This window comes from Carassius auratus, unplaced genomic scaffold (genome assembly GCF_003368295.1).
Source record: "Carassius auratus strain Wakin unplaced genomic scaffold, ASM336829v1 scaf_tig00214205, whole genome shotgun sequence".
NCBI classification, from domain to species: domain Eukaryota; kingdom Metazoa; phylum Chordata; class Actinopteri; order Cypriniformes; family Cyprinidae; genus Carassius; species Carassius auratus.
This window is the reverse complement of record NW_020527558.1, coordinates 917,282-933,664: the sequence shown is the minus strand read 5'-3', so window position 1 is coordinate 933,664 and position 16,383 is coordinate 917,282. Positions and strand designations below refer to the sequence as shown.

At 37.9% G+C, this 16,383-nt stretch overlaps 1 protein-coding gene across 1 annotated transcript in view; it reads left to right on the top strand.

The window, feature by feature from the left end:
* The window catches only part of LOC113091509 (mucin-2-like), a 58,441-nt gene that overhangs the window by 25,286 nt on the left and 16,772 nt on the right, over positions 1-16,383 (top strand). The window contains exons 2-6 of the mRNA XM_026257081.1: positions 1,236-1,367; positions 1,698-1,904; positions 7,026-7,901; positions 11,985-12,116; positions 12,425-13,174. Coding sequence (XP_026112866.1) covers positions 1,236-1,367; positions 1,698-1,904; positions 7,026-7,901; positions 11,985-12,116; positions 12,425-13,174 — 2,097 coding nt within the window. The remainder of the gene's footprint in view (positions 1-1,235; positions 1,368-1,697; positions 1,905-7,025; positions 7,902-11,984; positions 12,117-12,424; positions 13,175-16,383) is intronic.

The following is a 16,383-nucleotide window of genomic DNA, read 5'->3' as shown; positions in this document are numbered from 1 at the left end:
TGGCTCATTAAAAATTAATCTTGCTGCCACGTTCTGAATTAATTGTAAAGGTTTGATAGAATTGGCTGGAAGACCTGCCAAGAGGGCTTTGCAATAGTCCAGCCTGGACAGAACAAGAGCTTGAACAAGGAGTTGTGCAGCATGTTCCGAAAGAAAGGGCTTGATCTTCTTGATGTTGAATAAAGCAAATCTGCAGGATCGGACAATTTTAGCAATGTGGTCTGAGAAAGTCAGCTGATCATCAATCATAACTCCAAGGCTTCTAGCTGTTTTTGAAGCAGTTATGGTTGATGTGCCTAACTTGATGGTGAAATTGAGATGGAACGATGGGTTTGCTGGAATCACAAGCAGTTCTGTCTTGGCAAGGTTGAGTTGAAGGTGATGGTCCATCATCCAGGAAGAAATGTCTGTTAGAAAAGCTGAGATGTGAATAGCTACCGTCGGATCATCAGGATGGAATGAGAGGTAGACCTGAGTGTCATCAGCATAGCAGTGGTATGAAAAGCCATGTTTCTGTATGACAGATCCTAATGATGCCATGTAGACAGAGAAGAGAAGTGGTCCAAGAACTGAGCCCTGAGGCACCAAAGTAGTTAGATGTTGAGACTTGGACACCTCACCTCTCCAAGATACTTTGAAGGACCTATCTGATAGGTAAGACTCAAACCATTGAAGTGTTGTTCCTGAGATGCCTTTTCGCCATATATATATTTCATAATATAGTGAGCATTTTTGTGAATATTTTGAATAAAACAGGAAAAATTAAGTAAAGGCAATCCATGTCTCATACAGATCTATTGTGGCTGCGTAGTGTCATGACAAGCATGACGCGTCATCGTGGAAACAATAAGGCGATACATTATAAAATAACAGTCGACTAAAAAAACTCACGCCGGGGTCTCAGCTAGAATATTTTAAATTCACGTGCGAAAGGGATAACATCAACCAGGATGATTACACTGGAATGCACAGAACATGGAAGGTCAAAAACTGAAAAAGTTCAGCTAAAAAATAGGACTGGTTTCAGTTACAAAGGGGGAAATCCAACTTACAGTTTGTTATGATTTAAACACTAGAGGGCCAATAGTTACACAGCATTCCATTAACAGAACAAAATGTTTCTATTCCTATGCAGAATATGTGCATCACCAACTATTGCTGTTATTTATATTGCCATGTCTTCATTTAAGAGCTGCGGACAACTCTGTTCTTTGTCAATATCTTGGATCTTTCAGGTCAATGTTCAGTACCCACAGTGCTCTGCTGTCTTGGACAAAATAATGGATGCTACCGTGGCTGTTTTTGTGATCAGGCTTGCCTCACCTTCGGTGACTGTTGTCCTGACTACAGTCAGACATGCTTTCAATGTAAGACTAAATACTCTTAACACAAATTATTCATCTAAGACAGGGGAAGGCAAGTTAGGTCTAAGAGAGCCAGAGAGTTTAGCTCCAAACTAAAAACAAAATAAAAATAAAAAGACATATTTTGATAGCATTGGTAGTCCTCAAGACATGTATTAGCTTGTTCATGTTTGTTTGATTATATTTGGAGCCAAACTCTTCTGGTCAGCGTCTCTTAAGGACCGAACTTGCCTACCCCAGATCTAAGGTATTCTGATATATATATATATATATATATATTTTTTAAATCAATACTTTAAAGTCACAAAATCTAATCATCTTTACCATTATCAGCACATTCACTACCTTCATCTCCATACTCACCAACCACATTACCGCCAACAACAACAACTTCAACATCTTCACAAATTTTAGAACCATCTCCATTCTCACCAACCACATTACCGCCACCACCAACAACTTCAACGTCTTTACATACCTCAGCACCATCTCCATCCTCATCAACCTCTCCAACAACATCATCAATAGAACCACTATCAGGTGACTGTTTCAACTATTTTAATTAATTTAATTGACTGTTTCCCACATTGCACATGTAAGCCTTTTAACACATGATTTTTAGGTGAGATAACGTGTTTTAGTTAAGAAAAAATCCAAACTGAGTGATTGTAATGCTTTAAAAACTGTCTGGTATCACAACTATTCCTTGTCACAAAAGCTGATCTACCCAATGACAGTAGAAGGCAGAACATCAAAAGGGATGACAATGTACAAAGGCATCTGTGTTTGCATTTCATAGCAAAATGAGCTGAAAGATGACCAAACTTTTTGCCACGATTTTGCAAGATTAAAACAGGTGCACTATTTTAGGGCTGCAACTAACGATTAATCAATACGTCAATTCCTTTTTTTCTATTGTTGATAAGCGATTTTATTGATTAGTTGTTGCAGCTCTACACTACACCCCCCCCCCCCCCCAAAACATTTTTTTTTTCAAAATGTAAATGAGTCAATACACCTTCAATCCTTCTTCTAGATGTGTTTTTGTCTTATGCTGATTCAACATGGAAAGCCATGTATAAGTGTTTATATTTTAGTTCAAGTGGGATGCTTTTTGTGGCAAGTTGCGTACTTTCATAAGTCATCCAGTCGCATACCAGAACAATGGTAACACTTCAGTAAAGGGAACGATTCTCACTATTAACCATTTGCTTATTTGCATGCATGTTATTAACATATTGCCTGTTTATTAGTACATATAAAGCACATATTCTGCATCATCATATTCTACATCCCTAATCCTACCCAATAACGAAACTTAACAACTACCTCATTAACTACTATTAATAACTAGCAAATCAGGGGTTTGAGGCAAAATTTGGGTATTCCAAAAAGCAGTTTATGTGACAGACTCAGGTTTGTTTGAGGATAAGCAAGTGGACCTCAACTTTAGTTTCCAAAATCTGAGGTAACTTTAAGGGCATGTAAGCAACCATAGCAACTTGCTATCTGAAGATAACTGGAGCAGGTTAGGTTCCAGGGTTAGTTCACTTCAGCCCATGATCTACTGATGAGCCTTCAGTGGGTGTGACATAGCACATAATACTATATATTAGTATAATACCGTCATGTATATAGCCTAACTAATACTTTTGTAGTATATTTAAAGATGGGTACTTAAGTACATTTTGCGACGCTCCTCACGTTACTTTATCTTAAAGGGTTAGTTCACCGAAAAATGAAAATTATGTAATTAGTAACTCACACTCTTGTCGTTCCAAACCCCCAAGACCTCCGCTTGTCTTCGGAAACACAGTTTAAGATATTTTAGAAACAAAGTCGTAGTTTTTGCTATTTCTGGACATGGACAGTATTCTGTGCGCACAGTTTCAATGGAGGGACAGAGAGCTCTTGGACTAAATTTAAAATATCTTAAACTGTGTCCCGAAGATGAACGGAGGTATTACGGGTTTGACGGGTTAATGACATAATTTTTCGGTGAACTAACCCTTTAATGCACTAAAAGTTATAAATGCTTCAGTTTATTCTAAACGTACCATCTACTTTACACTCTGCACTCTGCCATGCCCATTTGCAAATGATTCATTCTTGAGTCAATTCTGTTCAAATGCTTGATCAAACAAGTTGGCAAAGACGTGGCTTTGGATCTGCATTGAATTGAAAGCAAATCTGCAAAGGGTATTGTTTTCTAGCAATGAAAATCTATTAGATGAACACTGCGTGTGCTGTCTACGGTTCAACAGGAAGGCCTATAACTTAGGCTACATTTGATTACAGTAGACAATACTAATATTACTTTAGTTTGTTGTACGTGTAACTTAAAGCAGAGGGGTGCCAAGTTGAATGCAACTTCCAAAAGACAAAAAATAGGCGATTTATATTTTCTATATTTTGATTCAATCACACCAAGCGTGAGAACGTTCAGCAAGTCATATCATCAGGTGCTAAATTCAGATCTGTGTTCACTGGCTGGCTGGGGTTCGGGCAAAGATCTTCTGCTCTAGACCGGCGGCCACAGTATCACTTGTGCTCACACATGCAGCCATCTCAGTGTTTGCTGCATGTGTGAGCAGAAAAAAACACAGACAGACATCCTTAGGAAGGCACTGGAAGTGCGCGTTTTACAAATCTGGAACACGGTCGTTCTTTGAAGTATCGATACTAATAAATTTAGGAATCGTTACGTTTTTAATTTCCGAGAATCGCGATACTTTTGAAGTGTTGGTGCACCGTGCAACCATATTTTGTATCCTTCTGATCTCCTCTATGGGACGCGAGACCAGAGAGTGGAGCAGGTGTCGCTCATTTCCCAATCACTCTACCAGCCTCGCTCTGTTTCCGTGGCTCTTGGCCCCGCCCCAATCATCACAATAATCTAAATGTTATTTGCTCTCTTTCTGTACAATGAAAGATTAGTAGCCGTTTTTATATCACATTAACTTTCAATGTTAAATTGAAATTTTATATAATCAGTCATATTAAAAATGTTATGGCATGACACCCATATCTGTCAAGTAAACAGACAGGTTTTTAAGCATAGTTAATAATTCTATTATAAGGCTACTTTGACCATGACTCCCCTACCACTTTATTCAGCGTTCACTACGTTCGGATTCATCAATCACAATGAATTAAATCTCATGGAAGTAAAAAGTGTACATGTAAACGCACCTAGTGTGCATTTGTTTTGTTATGTTCAGATGTTCAGTAACTTAGTGGTCATGTGAGGTGTTTTCGCTCTTATTTGTGTCAGAGGTTATTTATACATACTGTACGGGGCCGTTAAATGCTTGAATCTGATTGGCTGACGAACGTTCTGCTCTGTTGCTCTCGCTCTCTAATAACTTCATTAATAACTGCATTAGAATGCTATCAACGGCTCAAGCCTCCATTACCAGCTTTAAAACAACGTTTTGGTACAAGCAAATGAGGCATTGTATAAGATGCAGAATAAATAGTCCTACTCGCAATAGCGATTTAAGTACAAAAACCGAATGAATCCCTTTAAATAAATCATAGGATCGATGTCTTGAGGTGTGATAGCCATAGTATAAGTGGAATAATTGACTCCGCGTCGCATTGAGACCAAATCACCACCTCGGGTGTGCATTATTTTTCTAATAATTTAACGGCCTGTTGTCAATTATTCCTTACATATAAAATACATTCTTTAAAATATAATTTATTTCAGTGATGCAAATATAAATTTTCATCAGCAGAGTCATGATCTTTTCAAAAAAATATTCTAATATATTGATTTATTAACAGCGCTTGAAACAGTTTTGCTGCTTTATATTTTTTGGAACCTGTAACATTTTGTTTAGGATTCTTTGATGAAATGAAAGCTAAAAAGAACATCATTGATAGTAGATCAACATATTGGAATGATTTCTGAAGGATTATGTGACAGTGAAGACTGGAGCAAAGGCTGATGAAATGTTTATATTACATTTACATTTAATCATTTAGCAGACGCTTTTATCCAAAGCGACTTACAAATGAGAACAATAGAAGCAAGTCAGGTCAACAAGAGAACAACAACAGTATACAAGTGCCATGACAAGTCTCAGTTAGTCTAGTACAGAACGCATAGCCAGGTTTTTTATTTTAATAAATGAAAAAACAAGAAAAGGAAAAGTGCTAGTATTAGTTGGTTAAGTGGTGGCGAAAAATATGGGTCTTTAGATGTTTCTTGAAAATGAGTAAATACTCAGCTGTACGAATTGAGATTGAGAGGTCATTCCACCAGCTGGGCACAGTCCAGGAAAAGGTCAGTGAGAGTGATTTTGAATATATATATATATATATATATATATATATATATATATATATATATATATATATATATATGTGTGTGTGTGTGTGTGTGTGTGTGTGTGTGTGTTTCATTACATACATTTTATCTATATATGTAAATAAAAATAGACTATAGATATTCAGAATATGACCCAAAGTAACAAGTAACTAACCGCTAGAGTAAAAGTACTTTTACTTGAGTAGATATTTCTATAAGTACTTTTACTTTGGTAAAAGAATACAGTACCCACATCTGGGTAATATTTAACTTACTATATCATACATATTTATTTCATTTTATATTTAATCTCATACGTGGATCTGCATTTTCTATAATGTATTTCTATAATAAAAATATACATCCGATATGACTGATATAATTAGCATCAAACAAACCTTATTATCAAGGATTAAAGAGTAAGCGGAAAATAGAAAAATGATTGCACAACAATTAGGTAGCGATATAAATGAAGCATGTAAATTACCATTGAACAAAAGAAGAAGAAAGAAACAGCTTGGCGTACTTTTTCATAGTGACTCATCAATTCATCACTGTGTTGAGAATGTCTTGAGTCTTAATCAGGAACGTACTCTGTGTTGAATGAATTTACTCCCGGACATGTTTTTGGAACCACATACCTTGAGAAAGCAAGGTTTGGGGTTAATCAACAGAGGGTTCAGGGTTTAACAGATGGTAAATTAAGCATGCTTGCTGGAATACATCCCAGGAACAGGAAAAAACACAACTAAAACAGTCCATAACTGTAACACCAACATTATGAATTTGATTATTAAAATCACCAAGGATGATTACATTTGAAGACACAGAAAATAGAGAGGTCAAAAACTCAGAAAGGTCAGTTAAAAAATAGGACTGGTCTCAGTTACACAGGAGGAAATCCAGCTTACAGGTTTGTTTTGTTTTAAACAAAAGTTACGTAGCAGTCTTTTACCAGAACAAAACTTTTGTCAAATCATGTTTTTAATCTTATGCAGAATATGTGCATCACCAAGTATTGCTATAACAAGAATAAATACTCTTAACACAAATCATTCATCTAAGACAGGGGAAGGCAAGTTAGGTCCTAGAGAGATGCTGTCCTGAAGAGTTTAGCTCCAACCTTTAAATAAAAAAGTCACCTTTTGATAGTCTTGGTAGTCCTGGAGACATTTATTAGCTTGTTCATGTGTGCCAAAGTCTCCTGGTCAGCGTCTCTCTAGGACTGAACTTGCCTACCCCAGACCTAAGATATCCCAATACATTTTAAAAAAGTGTTAGAAATCACTACTTTAAAGTCACAGAATCTAATCCTACATCATTGTCCTTATCTTTACCATTATTAGCACATTCACTGCCTTCATCTCCATCCTCACCAAGCACATCAACGCCAACAACATCAACATCTTCAAAAACCTCAGCACCATCTCCATCCTCACCAACCACATTACCACCTCCACCAACAACTTCAACGTCTTCACAAACCACAGCAGCATCTCCATCCTCACCAACCACATTACCGCCAACAACAACTTCAACGTCTTCACAAACCTCAGCAGCATCTCCATCCTCACCAACCACATTACCGCCAACAACAACTTCAACGTCTTCACAAACCTCAGCAGCATCTCCATCCTCACCAACCACATTACCGCCAACAACAACTTCAACGTCTTCACAAACCTCAGCACCGTCTCCATCCTCACCAACCACATTACCGCCAACAACAACAACTTCAACGTCTTCACAAACCTCAGCAGCATCTCCATCCTCACCAACCACATTACCACCACCACCAACAACTTTAACGTCTTCACAAACCTCAGCAGCATCTCCATCCTCACCAACCACATTACCGCCAACAACAACAACTTCAACGTCTTCACAAACCTCAGCACCGTCTCCATCCTCACCAACCACATTACCGCCAACAACAACAACTTCAACGTCTTCACAAACCTCAGCAGCATCTCCATCCTCACCAACCACATTACCGCCAACAACAACTTCAACGTCTTCACAAACCTCAGCAGCGTCTCCATCCTCACCAACCACATTACCGCCAACAACAACTTCAACGTCTTCACAAACCTCAGCACCGTCTCCATCCTCACCAACCACATTACCGCCAACAACAACAACATCAACGTTTTTACAAACCTCAGCACCATCATCATCCTCATCAACCTCTCCAACAACATCATCAATAGAACCACTATCAGGTGACTGTTTCAACTATTTTAATTAATTTAATTGGCTGTTTCCCACATTGCACATGTAAGCCTTTTAACTAGGGGTGAAACAATTCACTCGTTTTATTGATACATCGATTTCAACCCCCGATGATGCATATCCATCGATTTTGAATAATGATTTTTGAATCCTCATTAGACGATTTTAGAGTTTAATCAACTCTAAAATCTGTTAAAAATCTGAAGGAAACTGTTAAAATAACCACAGCATTAACAGCAACCTTGAAATAAGAGTGCAAGGTTTATCTGATAATCAGATGCATGAAAGTAGCATTTGTTGCTAAAAAAAAAAACAGACATTGGGCACGTTTTCTTTCATAATCGTCATTCGCCAATGGAGAGGAAAAGTTAAATACTATAGCATTTTATTTTATGAAAATGAGATAAAGAAGTTTTCGCACTGAAAGAGATCTCGCGCTCATATATGTGCCAGGCTATATCTGCAGCTAAGCTAAAAAAATAATGAACTGATGGATTGTTTAGACAAAAAACATAATAAATAAAATTCATAAATGATGCAGTGCTAATTGACATGATTTATTACAGTATAGAAACTATAAAGTATCTTTGATACTTTCTGTCCAGAAAATTGAAACAATTGTTTGTAGTACAGAATATAAAACAATCATTCATTTGCCATTACGAAAAATTATAGATTATAAATGATTTATTCTTGTCCAGCAGTGTATTTGATTTATTATAGCAAATTTTAAATAGCATATAGCAAATCTTGGCTTACATTCATGTATATGCCATAGCATCATTAAACTTGAATCTAACAATGGACAAAATTTTCTCTCTCTCTCTCTCTCTCTCTCTAACCTATGGTTCTATAATCATTAAGGCTGCTGTGTAATTTGCCCCCTGAGTAGCATTTAAAGAATTTAGGGGAAGCATTTAAATAATCCTTTGAATACACTTAAAGAGGGCAGAATCGAATCGTTATAATCGAATCAAATTGATTTGAATTGTTCTAAATGAATCGAATTGAAAACCTATGAATCATGAATAGAATCACTTTATACCCAAATATTCACAGCCATACTGTTAACACATGATGTTTCTCTGATATTACATGTTTTAGTTAAGAAAAAAAAAATCCAAAAACAGTCTGGTATCACAACTATTCCTTGCCACAAAGCTGATCTACCCAATGGCAGTAGTGCTATTTAACCACTAGAAGGCAGAACATCAAAAGGGATGACAAAATGTACAAAGGCATCTGTGTTTGCATTTCATAGCAAAATAAGCTGAAAGATGACCAAACAATTTTTTTTGCCACAATTCAGAAGTATGCAAGATTAGAACATGTGGGCCCTTTTAGGGCTGCAACTATTGATTATTTTTATAATTAATATCTGTTTATAGGCTTATTATAATTTATAACAAATACCTGCAGAGGATGCTAGCGGCCTGATGTGGTTTCACTTTACAGCATGACCAAATGTTTAAATCCATATAATTTTAATATTTGGTGACATGCAAACTCAGAGGAAAAGTTTAAAGTTTTATTTTGAAATCACGATGTACAAGAAATTTCATTTAAAATATGTTGATGTATTCTCGTGTGCTGGCATAGGTTTCTAAAAGATTGTTGCGCTGCGTCGTGTATTTAGTGGGAAAAATTGTTTTTGTCAAAAACAAAAATTAACACCAATTTAATATAAACTGCCTCTTAAACGTTCAAATACTTTTCAAGTACCTTTTCATAAATACGGCTGTTTTCAAGGGTTTTCCAGGACTTACATTTCAAAAAGTAAAATTCAAGTACTTCAAGCAGCTTGTACCAACCCTGTTTATATTGACCTTTAATTTGTAGGAAGTGAAACTGCTGGAGTGACTTTTGTTTGCATCAGACGTGTCAATTTGCTCACATCTGATTGGTCCAATTTCAGTTTGAGATATCGCTTATTCAGAACATAACCTGCTCCGGAGGCACAGAAACGTATGGAACTACCTCCCCAACCCAGTCCATTAAATCCACTTTAGACATGTCTATTACTAACTCACAGTAATGTGCTTACCCTCAGCGGCAGGAGTGTGCTCTGGTCAAGGTGTTAAGTCAGACATAATAAAATGTACACAGGCTGCTGTCTGGATAATGAGTAAAGGCGGGCGTACACGGAGCGATTTTTGCTATCGTACGAGTTCGCATGCGATTTTTTTAATCGTGTGGAAATTGCGTATGCTCGTATGGTCACGGCTCGTATCATTTGCGATGAATTACGAGCTGAGCAGAGTGGCTTACGAGCACTTCCCAACCTCCCGATCATTTTTAAACATGTCTAAAAAGTTCATGAGCTATCGGTTTGAATTCGTGACATGTGTGCGGTTGAATGAGCCGATTTGTTGATTTATCTGAAGTTGACCAATCACAAACTAGGAAAACCACAGAAGAAGAAAGACGAAGACGGCAGCGCCACGGCGAATGTGGACTATTGACCAGGAGGACAAAACTCAATTAAGTCTGACAGGAACAGCGAGCGCTGTATGATGTTTCTAGCAATGTGTACCATGCTTTTTAGTTATCTCGCTCTCGCTCTCGCTCTCACTCACATACGCATATGTAGTTTACAGGGACTCTGCATAGATGTAACGGTATTCTATACTGTATATTCCCATACACTATCTATATCCATCACGGAAAATGCATGTTTAAAATTTCTATTAAACACCGTATAGTATTTTTTAAAGCCATTTGGTTTACGAGGGCACAGGAATTGTCCTCACAAACCATGTTTACATTGTAATACCTATTTCAGATATTTATAAACCATATACAAGAACACACACACACACACAGGGTAACCAAACGTCCCGGTTTCCTGTTGCTGAAAAATAACCTGTACGTGTAGGAAACAGTCACGACTTGTATCAATATTTTATATGTAGTTATGAGAGAGGGAGAGCAGTTATATTAGGCGCGTTCGACTTGAAGCAGCGCTGCACAGAATGATCACCTGTATGACATCAAAGTACCGCGAGAGCGATTCGAATGCATTGGATATGTGTGCTCTCTTATCGCTCTCATGGTACTTTAATGCCATACAGTGATCCTTCTGTGCATGCAGCGGAGTCGAATGCGTCTATCAACTTCAACTTCTGGAATTCGCAGGTTGTAAAATCGTGTCGTATATCTTCTTGTCCATACGATTTTCAGATAAACTCACTCGTGCCATGTGCGTGGACATACGATCTTCCGACCATGCAAATTCGCACCGTGTACGTCCGCTCTAAGATAGGCACGATCTAAAAAGTCCCTAGTAAATTATTAACTGAACACAGGTGAACAGAATGACATAATCAGGACAATGCATGAAACAAGGTCAAAGGAGCAGAAGAAGGCAGGAGACCAGGAACAGGGAAAAACACAACTAAACAGTCAACAACCATAACAACATTATCAATATGATTATTAACCCTTTAAAGCTTACAATCACACCAGTGTGATCAGTCTTGGCTGGTCCCTAAAGTGTACGATAACAACGTTGTGATTAGAACTTTCAGTGCGTCATCAACTGCTAAATTTAAATCCACTTTCGCGCTTTGGCTGGCGTGGATACAGATTGGATGCACTGAGCGCTTGTCATATTTTTTTCACAAATATTCCATGTTTTCAACCATAATGCTTATTTTAGGTTTCAGATATTTAAATACACATAAGTACTAGCAAAAGCATCCATTTACATTTTGTAAAATAGAAGTACTGATGTTGATAAAAACGGCAATAATAATCCTTACAAATATAATCGGACTACATTTTTATTGATATCATATACAGATTTTGTAGGTCACTATAAAGTTTACTCTGCTCTTCTCTCGGTTTACCAGAGACCTACTTCAACATGTTTCAGGAGGAGAGGATGAATTTACGTGTTGTAAATTCAAACACTAGAGGGCCAAAAGTTACATAGTTTCCATTACCAGAACAAAATGTTTCTATTCCTATGCAGATTATGTGCATCTCCAAATATTGCTGTTATTTATATCACCACATCTTCATTTAAGAGTTTTTGACAACTCTGTTCTCTGTCAATATCTTGGATCTTTCAGGTCAATGTTCAGTACCCACAGTGCTCTGCTGTCTTGGACTTAATAATGGATGCTTCCGTGGCTGTTTTTGTGATGAGGCTTGCCTCACCCTCGGTGACTGTTGTCCTGACTACAGTCAGACATGCTTTCAATGTAAGACTAAATACTCTTAACACAAATCATTCATCTAAGACAGGGGAAGGCAAGTTAGGTCTAAGAGAACCAGAGAGTTTAACTCAAAACTTTAAAAAAATATGTATTTTGAAAGCATTGGTAGTCCTGAAGACATTTATTAGCTTGTTCATGTGGGTTTAATTATATTTGGAGCCAAACTCTCCTGGTTAGCGTCTCTTTAGGGACAAACTTACCTACCCCAGATCTAAGATATCCTAATATGGATATATCCTTTGAAGTCGCAGAATCTAATCCTACAACACTGTCCTTATCTTTACCATTATCAGCACATTCAATGCCTTCATCTACATCCTCTACCACATTACCGCCAACAACAACATCAACGTCTTCACAAACTTCAGCACCATATCCATCCTCAGCAACCACATTACCACCACCAACAACAACTTCAACGTCTTCACAAACCTCAGCAGCATCTCCATCCTCACCAACCACATTACCGCCAACAACAACAACTTCAACGTCTTCACAAACCTCAGCAGCATCTCCATCCTCACCAACCACATTACCGCCAACAACAACAACTTCAACGTCTTCACAAACCTCAGCAGCATCTCCATCCTCACCAACCACATTACCACCACCACCAACAACTTCAACGTCTTCACAAACCTCAGCACCGTCTCCATCCTCACCAACCACATTACCGCCAACAACAACAACTTCAACGTCTTCACAAACCTCAGCACCGTCTCCATCCTCACCAACCACATTACCGCCAACAACAACAACTTCAACGTCTTCACAAACCTCAGCAGCATCTCCATCCTCACCAACCACATTACTGCCAACAACAACAACTTCAACGTCTTCACAAACCTCAGCAGCATCTCCATCCTCACCAACCTCATTACCACCACCAACAACAACTTCAACGTCTTCACAAACCTCAGCACCATCTCAATCCTCACCAACCACATTACCGCCAACAACAACATCAAAGTCTTTACAAACCTCAGCAACATCATCTTCCTCATCAACTTCTCCAACGACATCATCAATAGAACCACTATCAGGTGACTGTTTCAACTTTTTTAATCAATTTAATTGGCTGTTTTCCCACATTGCACATGTAAGCCTTTTAACACTTGATTTTTGTGTGAGATAACATGTTTAAGTTAAGAAAAAATCCAGACTGAGTGATTGTCATGCTTTAAGAACATGACTGGTATCACAACTATTCCTTGTCACAAAAGCAGACTTCCCAACCTGCAAAATGTAATTTCAGGGAGGTATCCCGAAGACCCCAACCCATACAAAAAATACATCTCGGCTGTAGTCACCTTCTCAGTGAGACTTTGCCTATCTGAATGGGAGAACTGAGATATAGTGGAGCAGCCTTCCCTGCGCTTAGCCTCCCTAACATGTTGTGGTCCCTAAAAGCTATAGCATAAAATATTATTTCTATAAGCTATAGGCCTATGTAATTATTCATTTATTATGTTTAAATATGTAGATTACTTTTACTATTTATATAATCTGCTTATACAATTTATGTAAACTGCTTTTATTTATTTTCCATTGCAACTTTAAACAGGTCTAAAGAGTTTGTTGTTTCCATGTAGCCTTGGCAACTAGCCTGAATAATATGCAGATGAAATGTTTTATGTTTTACATCTATAAGACAGGGGTACACTCTCGTGCAGTCTGCCATAAAATGTGTCTTATACTTTTTTTTTTTTCTTTTTTTTTGTGGCACTCACCCTCTGCCATGGTGCTTCTGTTTCTAGATAGACATAACTGATTAATTTTATTCGGGTGAAGAAATAAAAGCCCGCCCACACTGACAATTGATTGGTTGATTTGCAGAAACAGGCCAATCAGGATGCACACATTAGCACACACACGCAAGGTCTCTCGCTCTCTCTCCCTCTCTTCCGTGCGCGCGCTACACGGTTTGAAACACAGTATCTGTTTCGCATGCGCGCTTTTGCTCGCTCAGTCTAGATTCCGGGAGATTTTAACTCATTTGTGGGTCTCAGGGAGCCGCTTTCAATATGCGGGAGACTTGGGATGTCTGCAAAAGCCAATCTACCCAATGACAGTAGTGCTATTTAACCACTAGAGGGCAGAACATCAAATGGGATGACAAAATGTACAGAGGCATCTGTGTTTGCATTTCATAGCAAAATAAGCTGAAAGATGACCAAACCTTGCCACGAGTTTGCAAGTTTAGAACAGATGCATTATTTTAGGGCTGCAACTAACGATTAATCAATACGTCAATTAATTTTTTTCTATTGTTGATAATCAATTTTATTGATTAGTTGTTGCAGCTCTACACTACCCCCCCCCCCCCCCCCAAAGTAAAATTAATTAGTTTAACCCAAGCTAAAGAGTAAGTATGCACATTTGATCAGATGAAACTGCAGTGACAGTTTAAGAGATGCATTATTTGAATGCTTGGTGAAAGAGAAGCATTTTTTATCTAGATTTAAACAGAGAAAGTGTATCTGAACCCCGAACATTATCAGGAATTATATGTCACGGCATGGTAGAGAAGGCACCAAGGAAAGAACAAGGTCAGGGTCCAGATGCAGGGAAGAATTTACTTTAATCAGAACCGAACAAAAAGGCCAACAAGGCAAAACAAAACGGGCTCAAACACGATAGCTGGCAAACCACACAGATGCATATCTCGAAGCACACTATAGAAATAACAATCGACAATTCACAAGTACAATTAATCCAGGCAGGCAGAGTGGTGTGAGTGAGGAGAATATATGTTCGTGAACAAATGGGTAACAGCTGTGTGTGTCTAGGTGAGTGAGTGGATGCAACAGGTGCACCGAGTGAACCAGGTGTATAGTGTACGGTGAATTAGTCCGGGAGATGGGGAAATGGTGGTGAGAGGGAGGAACACCGGGTCTGGACTCATGACAGGATATTCCAGAGTTTGGGAGCCAAATGTGTAAAGGCTCTACCTCCTTTAGTGGACTTAGCGTTTTTTTTACCTTAGGGAGCGTGATGGATTGTAATCTGGTAGAAGGCTAATTAGGTACGCAGGAGTTAAACCATTTAGGGCATTATAGGTAAGTAATGATAATTTGTATCTGATACGGAACTTAATAGGTTGCCAGTGCAGAGACTGTAAAATTGGGTTAATATTATCATATTTTCTTTACCTGGTAAGGACTATAGCTGCTGCATTTTGGACTACCTGTAGTTTTTTTATTGAAGACAGAGGACAACCACCTAGAAGTGCATTACAATAGTCCAGTCTAGAGGTCAAGAATGCATGAACTAGCTTTTCTGCATCAAAACAGGTAGCATATTTCATAGTTGGCAATGTTTCCAAGATGGAAAAATTCAGTTTTTGTAACATGGCAAATATGATTTTCAAAAGACAAATTGCTGTCTAATATGACACCCAGATTTCTGACTGTAGAGGACATAACAGTACATCCGTCTAGATGCAAATTGTAATCTACAAGATTCTGTGTAGTGTTTTTTGGTCCAATAATTAATATCTCTGTCTTATTCGAATTTAATTGGAGAAAATTATTTGTCATCCAATCTTTTACATTTTTAACACACTCTGTTAGCTTAGATAATTGAGAAGTTTCATCTGGTCTTGTTGAGATATATAGCTGAGTATCATCAGCATAACAGTGGAAGCTAATTCCGTATTTTCTAATAATATTACCAAGGGGCAACATGTATATTGAAAATAGAAGGGGACCTAGGACGGATCCTTGTGGCACTCCATATTTTACTGATGATAAATGAGATGACACCCCATTTAAGTACACAAAATGGTAGCGATTGGACAGGTAGGATCTAAACCATATTAGAGTGTTGACAGGGCCGGGCTAATATGCTCATACTTCCTGGTTCTAGTAAGAACTCTTGCTGCTGAGACCTTTTAGACCAGCTGTAATTTGTTTACTAAGCGTGCAGAACAACCACCCAATAAAGCATTACAATAATCTAACCTTGAGCTCATAAATGCATGGATTAACATTTCTGCATTTGACATTGAGAGCATAGGCCGTTATTTAGATATATTTTTGAGATGGAAAAATGCAGTTTTACAAATGCTAGAAACGTGGCTTTCTAAGAAAAGATGGCGATCAAGTAGCACACCTAGGTTCCTAATTGATGACGAAGAATTCACAGAGCAGCCATCAAGTCGTAGACAGTGTACTAGGTCATTACAGTTTTTAAGTTTATAATTAACTCCTCTGTTTTTTTCAGAATTTAGCAGTAAGAAATTACTCATTAA